The sequence below is a fragment of the Gallinula chloropus genome (assembly GCF_964237585.1).
Source record: "Gallinula chloropus genome assembly, chromosome: 1".
In the NCBI taxonomy this organism is placed as follows: domain Eukaryota; kingdom Metazoa; phylum Chordata; class Aves; order Gruiformes; family Rallidae; genus Gallinula; species Gallinula chloropus.
In genome coordinates this window covers 35,681,709-35,703,421 of record NC_140085.1, presented here as the reverse complement: position 1 = coordinate 35,703,421, position 21,713 = coordinate 35,681,709, and the positions used below count along the sequence as shown (strand labels likewise).

Genomic DNA, 21,713 nt, shown 5'->3' with positions numbered 1-21,713 from the left:
TCTGCTCCTCACCCCACCCCACCAGCAAGTGGGCTGGGGGTGCACAAGGAATTGAGAGGGGACACAGTGGGGACAGCTGACCCCAACTGACCAAAGGGATAGCCCATGCCATATGATGTCATGCTCAGCAATAAAACTGTGAGGGCACGTGCCCTTGCTCAGGGGTAGCGGTTGGCTGGTGGAGAGCAACCGCGGGTTTTTTGTATCACTTGGGATTTTGTTTATTGTTTTGTTTTGTTTTGCTTTACCTATTAAACTGCCTTTATCTCAACCCACAAATGTTCTCACTTTTATCCCCCTGATTCTCTCCCCTGTTTCCCTGAGCAGGGAGTGAGCTGTGTGATGTTTAGGTGCCTACTGCGGTATGAGCTCCACTTCGAATATAGGTGCCGCTTCCAATGTCACAAACCAGAATTTACAGCTTTGGTGACTGCAGGGGCCTTGTGGTGGTGGTGGACATGATGTACCATTCTCTTTAATTCAATCTTCCACCTTTACATATGTGTGTATATATATATAAATTTATCATAAAAAATTATCATAAATTTATCAAAAAAAATAAAGTATGAGCGTTCAAGGTCAGGTTGGATGGGGCTTTGGACAACCTGGTCTAGTGGAAGGTGTCCCTGCTCAGTGCAGGGAGGTTGGTACTAGATGGTCTTTGAGGTCCCTTCCAGCCCAAGCCAGTCTGTGATTCTGTGAAATCGTTCATGTCACACTGGAAAAAGCTAGCCAAAGTTGTACAGCCATCTTAGTCATTTTTGAAGTGGACATAAACACGAGTCAGCCCCCTCCTTTGTTAACTGTGCTTACAAGGACCTGTTATTCTTCCACTGATGTGACTGTCTCTTAGAAGCCCAAAGCTTTCTGAAGGGCTTACCTCTTAATTACCTGTGGTCCTGCAGCCCAGCAAAGGTATGAGAGATGTGTATGCCTCCCCCTGGAGCATGAGGTATCAGAACAAGCTCCAAACAGGCTGCTTTGCCACTGGAAGGCACCACCATGGGCACGCTGCTCCCGCTGTTCCCAGAGGCATTGTTCCTGCCTCAGCTGTCTGCTCTTGAGGGAAGACAGGCCAGAGCGCCTGCCTGGGGCTGGAAGGATTGCTGCTGTTCTGCTGGAGAGCAGCACGATGCACAGGAGGTTTATTACCCCCTTGCAGACAAACGTGCCTCTCGGGTGTTTTAATGAGGGACAAGGAAAGGCCCCTACCCTCTGCCAGGGCTTCCAGCTGAAAAATAGCAGTATAAAAATTGAGGACAGAGGCAGGAAAGTGCCATTATTTACGTCACTCACGGTGAAGTGCCCAGAGCCCCAGCGGGAGCAGAGCTCACAGAGCCCCAGCAATGACACCTTTAGCCCTACGCTATCCCTGGGTTACATGTAAGGCCAGGGGAAGAGATAGATACATCTTTCAGCTCGTTCATTTTGTGATGTGAACAACTCTGACATGACACACTTTGCTGAAGAGTAGCTAATAAGAAGGAACAAATAATCTGTGGAGAACTTCCATCATCAGTAACTCCACAAGACACTTTGGGGGAGTGCTGTGCTGCAGCTCAGAGTATATATAGCACAAGATCAGAACTACTGGTGGAGATGTTTCTCCATGAGACAGGCACTTGCTCCAAAAAGGACTCAGCAGCCAGAACGTTGCACCTCAGAGATCTCCTGGGTCCCCGTATTTGGAAAGGCAGGTAAGAGTGGAAGGTGCCAATCGCTGGTTGAGCAAGTCAGCGACTCGTCCTCAAGTCCTGGCACTGTGGTTGTTGGAATACTCCAAAGCACAGGCGTTGGGCTGCTAAGGAAAGCAACTGCTGGCTAAGGCACCACGGCAGCCCGCCAGCTGGAAGCGGCCCACAAGCCGCCCATTGGCTCATGCGATGTAGCCCGATACCCCTTTGATCGGCTTTCATGCACACAAGACTTGTTTGTACTAGAAAAGTGACTTATATGGTGAATACCACCTCTGGGAGTAAAGGAGCTTTTGCTTATTTTACCCCAAAAAACACAAACAAGTAACTGCTGGCTTGATTTAGCCTTAGCAAGAGCTTTGTTGTCTTTGGCGTGAGCCAATACCCACCCGTCCGTTCCATCCCTTACTTCTAGCTGCTTTTACTCCAAAAATTCTCCATCCTCAAGCTTGGACAGGCTTTAGTTCAATGTGCCAGGCTGTTCTGGTAGGAAGCATGTGTTACTTCAGTCATTACCTTCCTCTGGGTGGTCGGAAAGCCGAGGGCTTCAGCATTTACCTTCTGAACAGGTGGGCACCACTGTGCCAGTCAGGTGACAGATTTCTGCCCTTCCTTTAAAACATGGGAAGTTTGTTATAACCTCAAATGATGTCCTGCTCCATGTATGAGTTCAAGTCGGCTTTTGAGGTGACACCGGCTACCCTCACAGCTTTGGCCAGCTTGCCTTCTAGCACCACCCAGCATCACTCTTTCCCCCCGTGCGGGCAGGTTTCAGAACCCCATTTTTAAGACAGGAGGGGGAACAATGGGAAGAACAAAAGAAACCACATCCACAGGAGTTGCATATTTGTTGTACTGATATATTCCAGGCTCGTGTGGTTTTTACATTTATATAGTTTACATTTTTGCTTGACCCATAAATAACAACTTGCAAGATTAAGAGGGCCGTAGTTCAGAGAGTATTTACATAGCCCCACCATGCATACAGAGCTTCTGATACCTAGTAGACAAAAATTAAGCTGTTTTGCACTAAACATTTCTCAGTATTTTTCAACTCAAAACCCCTGACTAAAACACAAGCAATAGCTCATCCGTAACGCTGCTGTTGAACCCCTAACAAATCTAGTTTGGTATCGTAACAAACTTCTTTCAGGGATATAAAAATATTCAGCTTTTAAAATCTTAACTGTACAATATGTACATTAGTATTTGCACTGTTAAATTATGAATACCTTTTTAAGCCTAGGAAATACTACATTATAAATATCAATGGGTTTTTTGACTTAGAATTGCAGCTAATACATTTTAAAACCTGGATAATGCATTTGAAAAGACACAGCTCTGGAGCCTAATCCTTTAAGCCCTTATGAAAGTATTTCTTACGTAAGTAGATTCATTGACTTAAATGGGGTGACATGCCCAAGCAAAGGACTCCAGCAGTTGTACCTCTCTCTCTCTTGCTCGCTGCTGGGGAGTAGGGGGCACAGGGTAGACGCCACCACCACTCATTGGCAGCTAAGTCCAGTTCCTGCAGCTGTGTTAGGATCTTCCTTTAAACAGGCACCAAAACCCCCACCCCCACCCCTTGCAGGGGGGTGGACTTCTTTAAAAAACTAAAAAAATATAGGGAATACTGTGAGAGTTAAACACACAAACCATCCACTGCTGCTTTAGGGTACATCAAGCATCTCGCTTCTGATTTTCTGCCTCCTTAGCAGTGGCCTCTTTGGAGAAGGAGCATTTTCCCCAAATAAAAAAAAAAAAAAAAACACTTTCCAGTTTTTTGTAGGGAAACTGGAAGGAGGAGGAGCGAGCTGCATCAATGAAGGAGGGGCACAGTATAGAGCCTTCTTTTTCGTGCCAGTGAGAGGGAAGAGTCAAAGATCACCCTGGGTGGCTGCAGCTACCGCCCGGGACTGATGACTTTTTAATTATTACTGTTTTTAAATTGATCTCTGTTGCATCCCCTCTCCCAGATAATTCAACACAGGTGAACAGCGAGCAAAAATGTCTACCAAAAAAAAAAAAAGTCTGTATGGAGAGCTGCAGTTAACAGTATTTTGACAGCTGAAACGTAACATGGAAACTGAGCAGATCATCGTTTGGCATGGTGACATTTCTCAGTGTTACTTGTACAATGTAAACTCTGGCAGGGTTATCATTTACACTGGCAAAGCGTTAAGAACCTCAGCAACTCGCCTAAGTACAATTATTAATATAAAAACATGTGGTTCGAACTGTAGCTACGGAGCTGATTGGTCTCCCCAACTGGTAAAGCAAATTTCTCAGGAAATGATGCAATTTTTTCCTTTGTGTCCCCTCTTCTTCTTTGATTTGGTTGTCCTTTGTCCAAACTGAGAACTAGATAGCGCAGTAGTTGGACCGGAGAGGTCATCTGTATAGTATGGATATCTCAGTGATCGTGGCTGTGGAATTGGCTGTCCTAGAAAATATCCTTCCTCTTCAGAATCGGATGATGAAGATGAAGTCGAACACCAGGAGTCGTCTTCCTCACCATACAATCCAAAAAACTTATCAACCACCTGGTTCCTCAGTGCGTAATCGGACCTGGTGTGGGGGTACTGCCCATACAGCTCCGCGTTCTGAATATACGCCCGGATCTCACGCGAGCTCCTGTTCTGGATAAACTTCTCGTGATCCTGAGGGGAGTAGTAACGAAATCTCTCTCTTGGAGAGCACCTTCTTTCTGCAGCCAAGTTAAGTGCATTATCGGAACGAGACTTCCTGCTTCTTCTGCGGTGATGGGAAGGACGATTTCCCCGCTCCTCAAAATGGTAAACGCGCCTACGAGTCCTTTCGCTCATGGGAGGCTGGCGGATCTCAACATTCTCATAACTTCCATTATCAATAACATCATCTGAAAACTTCACTTGCTGTGGTCTGGACTGGGACTTAGATCTTCTCAATACAGGCATGTGCACTGGCTTCTCCTCTGGCAAGACCTTCTCCTGACACAACTCAGAGCTCAGACTCTTCAAGGACTCTGTGCTCCGGTGGAGCATTGATGAATTCAGAGTTCCCATATTGCTCATTTTCTCACAGTCCTCTACCTCCAGCTCTTGGAAAGTTTGCAAGGAGTAGAGAGATGGCCGTGGCTTGCCTTCCCCATCCATTGAAGCTCCTGTGGTGGGAGTGGAGAAAGGAAGAAAAGGAAAATGAGAGGAGACCATGGAAAAGAGAAGTATTGCAAAAAAACATTAAACATTTCAGTAAAGCAGAACTTGTGGTTTTTTGGAGCTACCACCAAAAGGACTAGCTTCACAGAAGAATAAGCTTTGTTGACTTAAAACATGTATGTATCAGCTCAGACTGCCAAAGAATTAGCTAACATTAGAACATCGAGAGCAGAAGTAGTTTAATTTTTAATGAGTTTAAAAATTTTAAACAGCTCAACACGCATACAGTTAAGCCACTAAGAAAGAAGAATGACTTAAATCACTCTGCAGTCCATGCTTTACACTTTGAAGGCTAAAATATTTAATGTTTCCACTGTCGCTGCATTCAGCATTCCAGCTGTTGCTACAGGAAAGCCAGGCTTCCTGCCTCGCAAAGAAGGATCCTTACCCTCCAAAAATCATCAGCAGTAAACTGGCCTGATTTACTCCAGGTCCTGTCCACTGACCCTTCATTCCCACACCTGCCCTGTGATGTTCCCACATGCAACACCTCTAGTTCTTCTTCCTCCTGTGCCCCCTGAACCAAGCTCCCCTCCTCAGTTCCTTCGTTACTGCTTGGGTGATGCAGCTTTTGTTTGGGACTGAGCTACAAAAGTAGCTGCAATGTTTCTGATTGCAGAGGGGAAGGAACAGAGAAGAGGACAGGACAACACACACACACACACACACACACTTTCTCACATATCACTTTATCCCTCTGGCTAATTTCAATCACGTTTGACAAGGAGGCTCACAGAAGTGGATTATCGGTTTCTCTTTAGTCAATGAAGAAAGATAATCTCATAAACCTCATTTCCCAAGGCTAAGCAAGTTACCATCCTTTCAGATTTTCTACATATTTTTACAAGCAAATCAGGAAATTACCTCAAGTGTTTTGCAGATTATCTTTACTATTACCCCAGTATATAATGCAACTTCTTGTACTTAAGGTATGGGAGAAGTAAATCTTCATTTGCTTAAAGCGGTGGTTTGTCTGTAACAAATCCATACTGCAAGGCTGTCCTTACTTTATGGATTTTATTTTAAATAAGAGAAATCAAAATGAAAGGAGAAGAATTTAAATGGAATTTAGGTAGCAGGAATGCATCTTGTGGAAGAATATGGGCTTTATAAAATCTGTTGCCCACTTCACATGCATCCCCTGCTACCAGAGCTTTGTAGAAATCAGAGATAGCAAAACTTAGTTCAAAACACACCAGCACACAGTGCTTTGGTTGGCCTCCCCATCAAACCCATTCCTTTTTGCCCCCTGTTACCTGTTATATTAGACAAAGCCAAAGAATCCATCGAGTCTCGAACACTTTGTTCTTGCTGTTTCAGGTCAGAGAGACATTCAAGTGAACCTCCATACCACGGTGTTTGGTCATGTTTGTATCCTGAGGCCCCGTGTTCCATGTCTAGCTCCTGGATTTTCCTGCTGCTAGCAGGGCCTGGGTGGCTGCCGTATGCAGAGTCACCCAAACCATCTTGTGACTGGGCCCAGTACATGTCTGACTGATACTTCTTACTTGCTAGGCTTGGATTGGTTTTTTTCAAGTCCAACTTGCTCTTGACCATGCTATCAGAAATCCAGTGTTCACTTGACCTAATGTCTACTTCAGCGGGCTGCTGGAAGAGACTTTTATCACCAAACTTCAGAAGAAGTTGAGTCATGTAGTCTTCGTGCTCAGCCCATTCTTCAGGGTCTTCAGGCATTTCTTGCTCTACTCTTCCTTTCCAGAAGTCTTCGTTGACAAAGCCTGCCTCTTCCCTTGAAAGGCTTAAGTCATCCAGCTTACGAGAAAGGGTGTCATCAGCATTGCCAGAAAGGCCTGGAAATTTGTAGTTGAGGGCGGGTGACAGGAGGAGAGACTGCCGGCACTGGTCGGCTGACCGGCTGCTCTTGCCCATCCGAACGCTCCTCCGGGAATCTCTGGACCGAGCGGACTGGAACGCAGAGTCAGAAGAGTCGGAGGCATGAACATCCTCTCCCAAGCTGCAGGTTTTGGAGCAGTAAATCTGCCCTTGCTTTGGGAGGAAAGGGCAGCCAAGCAAAGAGGTCTTGCACTGAGCACAAGAAAAGCAAGTCTCTGTGGCATGCCAGTGCTGTCCATCATAGGTCATCTGAGCATGGTCAACACCTAGAATGGGAGAAAGGGCAATGCTTTGGGTTTCTCATAAAAAAAAATAATTAAAAAAACCCCCAAACTCTTGCACAATCCATGTTTCTAGAATGTGAAATGATTTCGCAAGATGGCTTTCCCTTAAGTTATAAGCTTAAAACTTGAAAAGGACATACTTACCAATGTGTTCCCCACAGGTCTCACAGTATTCTGCATAAAGAGATTCGAAGCAATTACAGCAGAATGGTCGCCCATCCTTCATGATGTATCTCTGTCCACCCAGGATTGTCTCACACTCGAGGCAACAGAAGTGCTTCATGTGCCAGTGGCGACCCTCGGCTTCCGTACACTCATCGGCAAAAATGATCTTTTCACAGATAAAAAGGAAACATTTTGGTGATGTGGCCAAAACCTCACCCTGAGACTCAGGGCAAGGAAAACACCCTATTTGTGCAGGACACACGTGAAATATTATTTTTTTATTTAGCTGCCTTTTGAATACAAAGGTAGTGACAACAATCTCCTGTAGCAACTGTGGCATTCTAGTCTTTCCTTCAAGTGACTAAGAAAACCCATACTTTTTAAGGCAAAGACCTAAACAAGAACACAAGAACTCAACAATTGAAAAAGCTGCCATTGGGATGATGCTTTGGTGTATTTGTACAGATCCTTTTTCTAATTCAGTCTACAAGATTTGATTCTAAATGCAAACAGGTACGTGCTTTCTAAATACCATCACACTGCTCATAGCATTGCCAGTTTGCCAAGAGCTTCAGTACTCCTCAGTTTCAAACACCTTCATGGGCCAGAGTCCTTAAGGGAACGTATGTGAAGTTGGTAACAGCCCAGGTGAGTGATGCAGTCTGTTAACCCGATGACAGCAGCTGTGCGGACAGGCCGTGAAGTGTGAATCATTTACCTCATCGCAAGCCGAACACCGAGGTTTGAGCAGCTCAGCATGGTGTCTGCCACAGTGAATTTTCCCATCTTGGTAGAAGTAGATGAGGTCAACGAGCAGCTCGTTACAGGTGAAGCACACAAAACAGGAGGGATGCCAGCACACTCCAGGCCCAGCTCTTGAGGCAAAAACTGCAACTTCGCCGCCATTTACTTTTGTACCGCACTAGGAACAAAACCAGACCGTGAACACACCTCCCATTCCAAACTGCCAGGCTTCTGGCATTTAAGCTAAGCCACCAAACCCAGCACACAGGTTTTATTCCAAAATTTGGACAAGAGGGGAAAAAATATTCTCAACTTTGGTTGAGATGAACTCTGTGCATCAACAAAACTTTTGTGAATAGAAGTTTATTTTATACATAATGTTTTTAAGCATGACTCTTTCTTACTTTAGTATGAGTCAGCAACAGGGCTGTTCTTTTTTTAGTAGAAAATTTATCAAAGATTCAGTTTATTTCTAGCATCAAAGGTTGTGTTTTGCTTAAGCAAGCACTATTTACATGCAGTTTCAAAACCCCGCCCTTTTTTTTTGGTGTTCAGACCCAGAGACAGATAAGCTCACACATAATGCCAATATGCTACAGTTCTACATTATTCAATCTGCTGGTGGGGTCAGTAGCATTACCTGTTCACAGACTGCGTGCATCACTGCTCTTGAGAGTAGTTTAATAGTGCCTCGGCCGAGCGCCTCCTTTTTGCGCTGAGAACTGAACATCTGCAGTTCCTTCTTTTCTTCTTCAGTCAAAGACTGGCAGTATCTCACCTGCCAGTGAAAACGCAGGAGAACTGATTTTAAATCCTGAGCTTTTGAAGTTAACAGATTAGTAAGTGCCCGTAGGAAAGACATTCATCAGGCACCCTGGCAATCAGCAATAAACTTGCCCCACTTGCCTTCTCTGCAGTCATAACAGCGTAATATAAAACTAACACAGATGATTTTTGCATCACAGGAAATAAAAACCCCACCACACTACACCGAGGTTGTCTAGGCAAGAAGTAAGATTAAAAAAAAAGCCAAACCCAAAACTGCTGCTGTTCTAAAATAATGGAAGGAACCGAAATCAGCCACAACATTGTCCTTTAGATTTATGGTTAAGTGTCCGCGACTAAGTAGGGCGGTTATACACAAGATCTTGAGTATTGACACCCCCGCCCCTTTTCCTTACAAAGAGCTTGTTTGTTATTTCCACTTCTACTCCAAATTACACTGCATATCTGAGATGCAAACCGTTTACTACCACAAAGCATCCTTTTTGTGCCCTACAATGCAATTCCAGGAATTTGTAGGTTCCTGGTAATTGGTGGGTGGCTGCAAACACTATAAACCCAACTTGTGTTAAGTTTATTGCCGTGACACCAGCCTCCCTAACAAGCAAAGGCAGTGTCCTTCCAGACAGCTCTTATCTGCACACAAGCCCACCGGACAGCTAAACAATAGGCTCAGTGTACACACCGTGCTGCTCCATAGGTCAGATGCCACTGCAGGCCACGGTTTAGGCGTGCCATAAATACACAGGTAGGCAATTCTCCACGTAAAAGCTGCCAGGGAGATGGCAGCCCTGACAGCACATCCTGTATTCTGTATTTACCTCGTTATCGTGGGGTGGCAGCTGATAGAGAAGTTGTTTAATTCGGTGTTTCTCTCCAGGGCTGTTAACGTAAGGGACCTTCTCCTCTGGCAAGCAGGCGAAATACAGCTGGACCTGACCGTGAGGGAAGGCAGAGAGTTCAGACTGAGGGACACACATCACCCAAGCCCTGCAAGTGTCCTTCAGCGACTGTTTTACCTCAGGTCTCATTTACCCAGGAAGAAGGTTATGCTACATTAGACCCATGACAGTGTTCGTGCTGAAAATACGAGACCCAGATGAACCAGCTCAGCAAACCTGAATTGTCTCTGATAAAACTAGCACCCAGCTGCTGAATTGCTTTTCTGGAATGCAATTTGCAGTGACAATTAGGGAAGGGGGTACCATAAATTATGCACATTTAATGTTCTCATTTATTCCCACCCCCTTCAGGGCTGGTCGACAACCCCCATGGAAATTCCAAGCTTCCCTCTGCAATTTACCACACAGGGCATGAGGCTTTCCAGAAAACAGCCACTGTATAAACAAATTTAATTTCTTCTCTGCATTTTACACATTGTTGAGAAAAAAGCTGTTTTCTAGCCTCCTGCTGATCAGGTTCACCCAAAGCATCAGCTTTCATTGCTTCCATGTGGGCTTTGGTAAGAAAGTGGAAACGTCCTTCCCTTGGGAGGAGGCTGGGTCCAGCCACACTTCAATCAGATGCAAATGAACTACAAAATTTTCAGGGGCTGCGTGTTTTTGATAAAGAAATCAATATTAGGTGTGCACAACTATCAATCTTCCCTTTTTCTTTATTCTTTTTTTTTCAGGAGAAAATTATGACAGGAAAGCTGTAATGAGCACTATGACAAAGCCCAATGGCAAAAAATATTTTTGTGGAACAGCTACAGATTTATTGTTTTTCCTATGCAGTTTCCAGCTTGTCACGAGGCCTGGGGCTGTAAATAAGAGCAGACTATTGGCAAAAATATTACTTGCCATCCAGATTTAAATAATGCTCAGGTCAACTGCTTATTACTGTGCAAGACAGATGAAAAAGAAGCAGTAATCAGTCACTCGACTCAGGAAGCAATCAAAATTACGTGGGAAAGGTTGTACAAGACATTTGTTTTCATGGTCTTCATTTAACCAAAAATTTAAACATCAGAAGTCTCCTGTAAGCCCACTTACTACTGTCTGTATTTCAAGAAGCTGCAGAAGATAACGAAATGTGGTAAGAAACAAAGCTTTACTTTATGCCCTTTTCTCAAGTTTATTGCACTGTTCTCAAAAGTGGGGGGAAAGAAAAAAGCAAACCCAAACTTTAGTGAGTTTGAGCTAGCTGGGTTATGGGGATATGTTAGGGCACTCAGTTGTTCTGGCAGAACGTTAGCTCGCCGTTTGCCTTAAGGTCTGATTCATCAGGATTCTCATATATGCTTAAGTAAGTGATAAAAAGTTTCCCTAAAAATAGCCCGTTATTTGCCATTCCTGCTGACTTCATGATTAAGAAAAACTGTGCACAGCAAAAAGGAGACATCTTCTGTGCCTTTATTAACTACTGACTGCGTTAGGTTGGCAGCAGAAGGGGAGTCGCTCTGCCTCCAGTAACAAACATCACAAAGCCTCTCTACCCATGCACCACTCAAGTCTGAGTCCTGGGTATTACCCTGTATGCAGCTTCAGCACAGCTGTAATATCATCAAGTAAATGAATATTGTGAGAGGCTCGCTTTGATCTCCTGTAGCAACTTGCTCATCAATAATTTAACTTTTATTTCCAGTGCCACCATGTTATAAAAGATAAAGGGGAGAGAGGGGGAGGAACAGCCCAACAAACCCACTAGTGTCAGCTCCAGAGGTTGTACATGAGAAATCCCGACATATAACTGTTTAAACAAGTGTAAAATACATTACTACTTGTCACAGTGACAGAACGCTTCCATTTACGTGTGCTGTAGGAACATACAAGTTCTAGATGCCAAATGCCTAACTATTTAAAGTCTTGCAAGTGCAGTGAGGTACTGGCCGAGTAGCACAATGCCACAAGCTTTAATTTAACCCAATACCTTATCTCAAATAGAAAGGACATTTCTATGCTGCTTTTAGACCTGACAACACATAACCTCTCTGGCACATATTTACTGAAAATTCCTGACTGGAACTTTTTTTTTGGAACATACAACTCCTTGGTGTTGAGGATCTAAACACAACCCCAATGGAACAGGAAACAAAATAAGAAGTGAAGAGTTCTAGATTAAATTAAGTTTTATACGATATAAGAATTCAATTAGACTTGTAGAGGCAGCATGTCACTCCCTCAGACAGTCCTTACAAGGGTTCTTTTAAAAATGCAGAAGCACAATCGGTACCTGCTCTGGTCTGAGGCCTGGGGGGACCCAGGCATACTCTTCCAAGGCACAGCCAGAGTCATCGTCAGACGTTGAGCTTCGCTGACACCCGAAAACAAGATTGTTGGCTTTGGGCTCCATCTCCAATGGCTTAAGTGTGAAGCGTGAAATATTTCAGCTGCGGCTCATCAAGCAATTGATCTGGAGGAGGAGATTAAATGAGCTTTAATAAATTTGAACATGCAACAACTAATTATCAGCGTAATGATCTTACAACAGTTTAGTATTCCTTGTGTTGCCCAGAACAATTGATGACTGAAGCATCATTACAACTCAAGTACAAGTTACAGTACAAGTAACTGGAAAGTGCTTAGAAGAGTTATAAAAGCATTCATGAAAAAGAAAACTAGACACACAGTATCAGGTTTGGCCACCACAGTGTCTTTCAGTATTAGCACCTCTCACCTTTTACACGTCTGCATGCTGTGTGGTGTGTAGGTGTATCTAGGAAAGACTGACTGAGCAGAAATTAATAAAAGGAATGGCACAAGCTCTTCCTGAAGTCATCACTACCACCAATCCAGTAACACAAAAGACGTGACAGCTGCTTGTCAAAAGCTAAAGAAATTGCTGGGGAAGGATGGTTGTGCAAGTAGCATCCTGTTTTTCCCAAGGTAGGCACAGAGCAGCGAGCGTCTGCTGGATTCCTCTGAGAACTCTGTCTTAGCTGTACCAGAGCGGAAGGGTGTTGGTCCAGTTAAGTATCTGAAACCCAATTATGCCAGATTAGGCTCTGTAAAATACATCATGATTGTTCTGTTAATTTAAAACCCTACAGGGAGATGCTTCTGTTGATTCATGAAACCTGCAAAGCTTAATATTAGTGGGATTATTTTGAGTCACAACTGGCAGAGGCAGCTCTCAGCAACAGCCACAGTGTTCTACAGTAAAAAGCTTATCAAGATGAGTGTCTTACATTAATTCTAGCAGAAGTTTGTAGGAAATTCAGACCAGGAATTTCAGTGAAATACAAATAACCAAAAAGCAGAGAGGATGTATGGGACCATGACAGGTATCCCGACCACTGGGGTTAGAAACATGCTTCCTTGGACAGCACAACATTACACCTAGGCTGTGCCTCTCCTGTTTTAGGCAATCTTTTCACCTATTCATTGAAACACAGGTGCAATTTGTCAGTGCTAGATCTGAGCTGTAACGTATCTTATTTTCCTTGACATAGAATGTTGCTGGTGAGCCTAAAGGGGAGCGCAATCTAAACAACTTCTGGTGGGTCCCACATTGTATTTCCAGTCTCATCACCGCCATATTAGAGAAAAGCAGTTGCTGCTAGATCACAGGTGGAAGAAAAGTTTAAGGCCATGTAGCCAAGTATCTTGCTTGTTACTCAACAGGCATTTCTCCTCCTTCAAGTGTGAGGCACTGGTTTAATGCCAGGATTCAGTACGTAAACCTAAGCCAGCTCCATAGAACTTGGCCACATGCATCCAAAGTTACAAACTCAGAGAAATGATGATACTCAGTATTACAGAGTCTATCTACCCTTGTTTTCTGTACGTTCCCACACCCAGTAAGGAGAGATGGGACTACTTCACTCTTCCACTGAGCTAGCACTCAAAAATATTAACTCATTTGTTAACTCTACTCCAAAAACGTCCAGTTTGAGAACATAGGAGTGCACTTTTGGTGCACTGCTAAGATACCAATACATAGCTGCACTGCAATAAAAGATTGATTTCATATTTGATGGGGCAAGCAAACCTGCCAACCTCCCCTTTGAGCACAAGCTCTTCCTACAAAGCCTGGAAGCTCGTCAGGCAAGTTTCTGAATTCTTACTCCAGTTATACAACTGAAGATTAGCTTCTGAGTTTAGCATCACCATATCGCAATCTCTGTCAAGGAAGGCAAGTAAAACCAAACAAAATCCTGAAAGCTCAATCCTATATATTTAAAATTGAAAGACAGACATTCTGACACATGCTAACTCCCTTGAATTAGTTTCCTTCAGAAAGAAAAGTGATACAAAACTATTTCCCCTCTCCACATACTAGTGTAAATGAAGTCAGGCATTGGGTATGGTTTTGTACAGAAACTGGGGTGCAAGGAAGGAGGGACAGAGGAAACCTGTGACAAAATTATGAAATCACTCTACCAAAAAAAAGGCAACAGTGCTCACTGTTGCAGTCGGATGCTCTGGTGGGCAGCTTGCATCCTGCGTCATCTGTACCCAAATAATTCTTAAGTATTAAATCACTATGAGTGTCATTGAGAAGTCCAAGTCCTTCCAAGATGACCCTAGCAGCAGATCAACTGTTTCACGTTTTCCCTTCAGAAAGAGGCAGATAGCTGGTTTACAATAACGTGCCAGTACCTGGCTTGCAATAAGGTGCTGCTCACTGACACCTACACTGGCATTTCCAATTCTTAGGGCATTGCAACATGAGAACGTGTGTTGGTCAAACTGTTCAAGAACTGACTCCCGCCCAATAACTCAGCACTAGAAGGAGTCACTAGGTGACTAGGTTGTCTTTGCCAACCTTTCGTCAGGCAGCCTGACCTCAACTGCACCACAGGAAGGCGATCTGAAATGTAATTTAGGCAAAGAGACAGGTTCAGCTCTGGCAGTCCCCAGGCACTCAAGCAGGGCGTACCCCCGGCTCCTTCACAGACACCCAACTCTCACAGGTAATTGAGTTATTGCTTCATATTGATTGTTCAAAAACCTCTCCCCTGAAGATCAAAGCCTAACTTCTCCCATTTACTTTCTTTCCTTGAAAGACATGAGAACAAACCAAAATCTGAAGGCAGGAAGACACAAGCTTTTCGGAGGATGGTTGAACACAAAGGCTACACGCTACTTCTACTGGCAAGAAAACAGTAGTCCCAAGGTAGTGCTGGGATTTCAAGGACAGCAAAGGTCTGTAAGTGCAGGAGCACTGCCTAATTCCAAAGGAAGACAAAGGCATTGGTAGGAGAGAGAGACCACGCTGCTTTTCCATGGAGACTGATCCTGCCCGGGTCACCTTTGACCCATCCATTTCAGACAGCACGCGCCCCAGCTCCAGCAAGAGACAACCACAGGCCCATTCTCCCTGAGACACAGGGCAGGTTTAAAGTAGGGCTGGCGGGGAACAAAGGAAGAATACACCTCACCTCCAACTGTAAAATGCAACTTTACAGTCTGGCTGCTCCTCCCCAGATAAAGCAATTGGAAATGTTTGAAGCCAGGTCCGTAAATCTCAATGAACCGAGATGGCTCAAAGGACAGCCTTCCCTTCAGAAGAAAGAGGCTACCATAGGGCTAAGCCGGCTATAAAATGACTGACAGCCCCACCATACATCAACGTGCCCATGTCACAAATACCGCGCTGCCCCTGGGAGTCGAGGTTTCTAAACCAGCCCGGCTTAACAGCAGGCTACCTGCTGAACTATTTTAGCAACTGCTTGTTTAGGAGTTCTCCTTCCTTCCCTGCTCAGGCGTAATTTGGTTTGCATTTTAAAACGACAGGGTTCTTCCTCCCCGCCCCCCCCCCAGCAAACCGCACTCATCCTTCAAAGTGATCTGTTTAAAATGATTACATCCTAAGGAGGATTCAAATGAATATAAACAACAGCTGAAAAAATAAATGCTTTCCGAGGGATTAGCAGAAAGGTGGTCTTTCTACTCCCACCATGACAGCTACAAAACACAGCAAGGATGTTCTGTTTTGCTTTCTTAAAGTTTGTGGAACATTTTGAGGTTTCAGCTGTGTTCAAATACTACCTCTCAAAAAAAAAAGCTCCATAGCCTCCAAGGAGGTATTTTGCTGGCAGCTTTACAACTATGAATAACATTGCTGAATTAAACAACTAAGTTTTGATTTAAAAAGAAAAGCAATTAATGTAAGTTGGGTTTTTTTCCACTGGCGCATTAAAATTGCTCTTAGAAATGAAAACAAACTACATTCCTAACAACATTAGGAGTGTGATACTTAGAGCAATGCTATCGCTGAACCCCATATGAAGGTTATGCCCGCGCTAGGATTTCCAGCTCACTGATTATGTTCACCCCTGACCAGATAGAAGAGGTCATGATTTGTGAGCACAGTTAGACAAACATCTCCTTGCCCATCCCCTGCTGTTTTACTCTGTCCTGCGGGGCAAATTGTTTAACAACTTTTTTGTTAGAAGGCTTGTTAACAAGGCTATAGGGGATACGAGATGCATATCACATGCATCCATTCACAATGAAGGCTCAACGAGTTAAGATTAGCATGGCCAGCCCATTCACCTGCTTATTTAATCCCTGGTGCATGATAACTACATTAGAAGAGGAAGGGTGTAATACAGCAGCAATCAACCTCAATAAAGTAACTATTATGTATTACACAAATGATCACAAAGTCCCGTTCCCCAGCTACAGTACAAGTAACGTACTTACAGACAGCTCTATACCACTGGATCTAGGGCTGATGAGCTGAATTTCTATCAGCATTAACACACAGCGAGTTCTTCAGATTTTAGGTGCTTTGAGTAATTACTACCCAGAGCAGTGGAGGAAGGAATGAAGCCTGTATACTTGTTCAATCAATACACCTTTAGACGTGCTCTAGAACTAAGAAATTTTTTTGCCTATCCTTAGCCAGCGTACACAGACCGACAGAAGAGTTTTAACTGTGTTCCTCCTCCAGCATCCTAGCACAAAGATCACTTCTCCAACTGGAAGTCGGACGACCCGTCTCAGGGTATTTTCTTTTGACGAGCCACGCTGCGGAGAGAGGCTACCTGGGTTAACAAAAGGAGGAAGCACCGTGACAAAGCATCGCCCCAGCCAACACATCTGATGTGGATGTATTATGCTTGGCTCGGAGCAGCGCAGATGGAAATACAAGCACATGCTGCAGTTAGGCAAGAACCAAACCTCTAGCCGAGGAAGCGGCATTCTCACGGATGCTTCCCCCCCTTTCCTTAATGGGAGCGTACGGATTTAGAAAGAAAGAAATCTTGCCTTTTACAGTCTCTCATTGATTTTTTTAAAATTCTATTTTAAACAGCAGTCAGACTTTTACTCCAATGTACACATATACTCAGGTTTCACCCCGTCACCTGTTGGCTCCCGAACAACACCCTTCTTTGTTAGGGCTCACAGCCCTCATTTGAGACAAGTTTCCAGAGAAAACACTTCAAGAAAGCGTTCAGTAAGTCACAAGACTGGAGTTCTGAAAACAGATCTCCGCGCAGAGCCCGGTTTATTCTGACAGGCACACTGAACCACACGCGCTCACCTCAGGGGAGCCGGGGCGATGCCTCCTTCAGCAGGCAAAGCTCTCTGAAGGACAGGTGAGGGTTTTTCCCGTCCTGTCAGAGACTCAAAGATCTTAGGGGTGGAGGGGACTGTGGTCAGAAGCGCCCCAAGTCCCCGCGTCCCCCCGCTATGGGGCCGGCTTCGGCCACCGGCTGCGCCAAGGCACCGGCCCTCACCCAGCCGAGGGAAAGCGGATACGAGTAACCGCAAATTACCTCTTCACAGCGCCGAGCTAGTGGCAAGGCTGCTGGCGGAGCCGGGAGGGGAGGCGATGCCAGCTGCAGACCCGACCCCGCGCCCCCTCACTGTTTTAAACCGAGCCCTTTTCTCCGCTGTCCCCGGGGCTGTAAAAACCATCAGACCCGGCGAGGCATCCGCAGCTCCCCGGCGGCGGGACGGGCGCGGGGCGCAGCATCCCCGGCGCGCTGCTCACCTCGGCCCGGAGCGCGTCTGGCAGGTCCGGAGGAGCGGCCAGCGCCAGGCACGGACCCGGCGAGGAAAGGGGCGGCGGCGGGGCGAGGGGCTCCTCCTGCCCTGTCCCTGCCGGGCGGCGCCGCCGCTTCCCCTCCTGGTCCCGCCTGCTGGGAGCGCGGCGGGACAGCTACCTGCGCCGCCCCGACACTCTCCTCCCTCCCTCTCTTCCCTTCCCCTCTCCTCCCCTCCCCCGGGGCTGCAAGCCGGGGAAGGAGTTACCTCCCGAGCGCTCCTCCCCAAACGCCCCCCGGGCCGGCACCGGCAGCACCTCCCACCTCCAGCCCATCACCCCCCCGGTGGGGTCCGCCCGGCATCCCAGGGCGGTGGCAGGAGCGCAGCCCCAGCGCAGTGAGTCCCTCACCGTTCCTCAGTCAGGCGGCGGAAGGAATCTCACCCACTAGCGATCGTCCCCTCGAAGCGCTGCCCGAGGCGGGGGAGGGATGGGAGGGAGCGGGGAGCCGCTCCTGCCGCCGACCTCACGGCAGTAAGGGTCGCCTGCCTGCCCACCCAGGGGACCGAGCATTTACAGAAGCAATAAATTTCAGCGCTTAGGACACGGCGGACAATGTGGTTCAGCGACAACGCTTTTGTTCTTGTTTACGCCCGAAATAGATTTCCCACCCCACCCTCGCCGTGCTCCGGGCTGACCCTGCCCGGCCCACGCGGTCCTACCGCCCCGCGCACCGAAGCGCACGGAGAAATGAAGGACCCGGCTGAGGACGGGGGAAACGTTTGTTCTAGATAGCCGTGTATAAATCAAAATAATAAAGGTGAAGATCGCGCCAGGGCTGAGGACCGCAGCGATGAGATGCCCGCCACTGCTTTCCTTAGCACACCTCCAGTGAGAAAAGGTCAGCTCACGCACCAAAAGAAACCCCAAAACATAACACCCGGGCTCCTAGGGCATTCTCTGACTGTCCCTGGACAAACAACTGCCAGCCATCACTTTTATTCCTCCCCCCCCCCCCCCCCCCCCCTCCCAGCGTGGGCATAAAAAAGCCCCGAGAGGCGGGTGGTTTGGCTTCAAAGGCTGGCGGGCAGCTTCCCCTCCGGCACCGTGAATGTAACCGTGAACACCGCGGTCAAATTTCCTCTTCCCTCCCGCTCTTTGTCTCCCCTGGGAAGTCATTATCAAAGGGAATTTATTCGCGCTGCATCTCGGGGTCAAAGCGGCAACCTTCCCCCCCCCCCCCCCCCCAACCCCTGCTGCGATGGGCAGCAGCGGGCAGCAGCGATACAACACCCCCCTCACCCCCCCCCACCACCACCCCCGGGTCCGGCGGCCTAGGGCGCGTTATCTGCCCGGGCCCGCAGTGCGGGACGATACCGGGGCACTTCGCAGACATTTATCGCTTCTCCCAGGAACCGAATTTACATGAATTTAAATTCACTCTTCTAAATTTGAATGAGTCTGCCCGCAGGGTGCTAAGGGGAGCCGGCCTTGACGGGTAAAGGCGCGGCGGCTGCCGTGGGCTGAGGCGTTCGGAGAAGCGTCCCCGTCCCGTCCCCGTCCCCGCGGCCTATGCCCGCCGCCCCGACCCACCCGGAGCTCAGCCGGGCACAGGCGAGCTTCAAGGCGGCCCGGGCCCAGCCCAGCCCTCACCCCTCCTCTCGTGTGCTGATTACCCATCGCCAGACGGAGCCAGACGGAAAGGCAGGCTGATGGATCAGGCCCAAGACAGGGCTATCTGATCTCAGGTCGCAAAGCCTATCCCAGGTTAACGACGTTAAAACCAGCCCGTCGACTACAGCCCATCCCCGTCACAAACCGACTGTGCCATGCGATGTGCCCATTGACCTTACAAGTTATCCATGTAACCATAGGTAGATGATGCAGGTCCTGCACGGATCCAGCCCCGTGACATCAAAGCTGGAGCCTGTGGCTCCTGCAGCAGAAAAAAAATCCTGCTGGAACTCCAGCAAATTAACCAGCTCCAGTCCTTCCACACCCCATTTCACTTCCATAAGCAGTTTCGCTGGTTGTACTACCTCCATTCTTAAACTGCTAAGTTGTTTTGAGGTCAAAGTTGGCGTATTACTTGGATGAGTTAGAGATTTTGTCAGAGCTTTTGTCAGGGCTGGCTTTACAAGACCCAGACTGTTTCTGTTCTGCTTGTTGGACTGAGCAGACCCCATCTGGTGGCCAGCTGAACATCTGCCAACTCCATTCATCATTAATCAAAAATGGAAATGTCAGGAATAATGTTTATTCTTCCCCACTACACGACTGAATTAAACACCAACAATTTGCATATATTGTCTACTCCTTTTCCAGGGGTGCCTGACCTTTTCTTAGTAGCTCCCTGCAGTGAGGGCTCACCGCAGCCTTCACAGCACATTGAGAAAAGGAGAATCTCATCTGGGGACTCCGGCAGCACAACCAACCCAACGGCTGCAGATAAAAATGCAAAGTTTCCCAACCTAGAGCCTACCAAAGCCAAAGAAGGGACGTTCACTTATTTTACTGGGCAAACTGTTCCCCATCTTGCTAACACTTTCCCTGACACCAAAGTGTTCGAGGGGTAGTTGGCCGCACTGCTCTTTTCCTGGACTTTTCTGGCTCGAGCACAGAAACTACTATATTGTTCTGGGCAATGCACTCAAAGATTATCAGGCCAAAACCAACCATCACAATCTTCTAGCCTGAACTCATGTGGTCATAAGATTTTCCTAAAATTACTGTCTGCATGAACAGAACATTTGAGTTTGATTTAAAATAACCAGCAATGAAAAACCCACTATAACTCTTGTTAAATCCACTATAGCCCTTGTTAAATTGTTTCAAGTAGTCAATTATTTTAAACTACTTTTTAAATATTTATATATATATATCTCAGATTGCTGTACTGCAGTGCTCAAATGCTGAATTGTATGGCACCCTTGAGTGTTAGGCTAAAGAACCAGCTATCTTAACTCCCCCTAGGCATTTGCAAATCGTCAAAGTCATTCCTTAACTATCTCTTGATTTGGGCTGCTTCCACAAGAATAAATGTGTTGCTATGATTTTTTTATTATTATTTTTACACAACAAATATGACAGCATACATACTTGTTATGTGAAGCATAAATTATGCCACAGAAGTTTTCTAAAAAAAAAAAAAGACAGGCACAAACTGACTTGCCCTTTGAGGCATGTTCCACATTCTTGACTGTGGCTGGGTAGAGCTGATCCTTCAAACAACCGGATGCTTCAAGGGACCTGTAATGGATACGGAACCTTTTGCCCTAAGGTATTAGTACAAATTTAGTCTGGGTAACAACTTTCTTGTACCCCTGACCAGGCCAGGGGTGTCTTCTGGCCTCAAAGAAATTCACTAAGCATATCACTGTGGTTTCCCAGTTTGCAATTATCCACATCAGGGAACATCCCCCGAGATAAGGCTGGTAATTGCTACCTTTGTTGGCAGTCACAGAAGAGAGGCCAAGGAGCAGAAAACAAATTAACCTCTTGTGCTTCAGAGGCAGCTTCTCTGAGTAGGACAGTGGCATAACACCCACCTCTCAAGCCCCATTAGTTGTGTGGATAAACAGAGGAGTTCATCCTCTACATCATCACCCTTTAATGATCACCACCCCCACTCTAAGAGTTTTAATTAAGCATCATCTCGCCTGTTCATTTAAAATAAAGAGTCACAAGTCAGCTAGGAAAGGTGAAAGCATGCAGTAAGGGGAATGGAAGCCAGAAGAACAAAAAAAAAAAACAACCCAAAACAAAACAAAAAAAGAGTGAGCAATAATTCTTTCAGAGAAGTCAGTGAGAAAACTATTCAAAGTCAACTAGGTTTTGTGTTTTGAAACAAAACAAACCCATAAAGGTTTTGTGTGTTTCTGACAGCACAAGAGTCATCCACCGAGCAGGAATTACAACTGCTCCCCAAGGTGTTATGTACAAATCCAAGCCCATACCTGAGGAAGGTGGGTATGCCTTCAGGAATTTTAGGGATGCAACTCCACCATGTATGGTCCTGCCTGCAGGCTATAGTGCAGGGAGCTCTAGGATGAGTTTACAGCACACCAAGGTCCTTCCTACCTTCAGCGGCCTCAGGTCTATGCCCTGAGGCA

General features: G+C 46.3%; 1 protein-coding gene across 1 annotated transcript; it reads right to left on the bottom strand.

Moving 5' to 3' along the window:
• Nucleotides 1–2,574: 2,574 nt before the first annotated feature.
• Nucleotides 2,575–12,018, bottom strand: PRICKLE1 (prickle planar cell polarity protein 1). The gene is made up of 7 exons (XM_084279306.1): nucleotides 11,896–12,018; nucleotides 9,543–9,656; nucleotides 8,579–8,716; nucleotides 7,913–8,116; nucleotides 7,174–7,360; nucleotides 6,148–7,011; nucleotides 2,575–4,836 (listed from the first exon to the last, which is right to left on the bottom strand). The coding sequence occupies exons 1-7, from the start codon at nucleotides 12,013–12,015 to the stop codon at nucleotides 3,980–3,982; spliced, it is 2,484 nt and encodes an 827-aa protein (XP_084135432.1). The 5' UTR covers nucleotides 12,016–12,018; the 3' UTR covers nucleotides 2,575–3,979.
• Between the last annotated feature and the right edge of the window lie 9,695 nt (nucleotides 12,019–21,713).

Excerpts from the sequence above, each read along its gene's own strand:
- PRICKLE1 (XM_084279306.1), bottom strand. The coding sequence starts at position 12,015 with ATGGAGCCCAAAGCCAACAATCTTGTTTTCGGGTGTCAGCGAAGCTCA. Across the intron at positions 9,657-11,895 it reads CAGGCCTCAGACCAGAGCAG|GTCCAGCTGTATTTCGCCTG; the intron begins GTACCGATTGTG and ends CCTCACGGTCAG. Across the intron at positions 8,717-9,542 it reads TGCCACCCCACGATAACGAG|GTGAGATACTGCCAGTCTTT; the intron begins GTAAATACAGAA and ends TTTCACTGGCAG.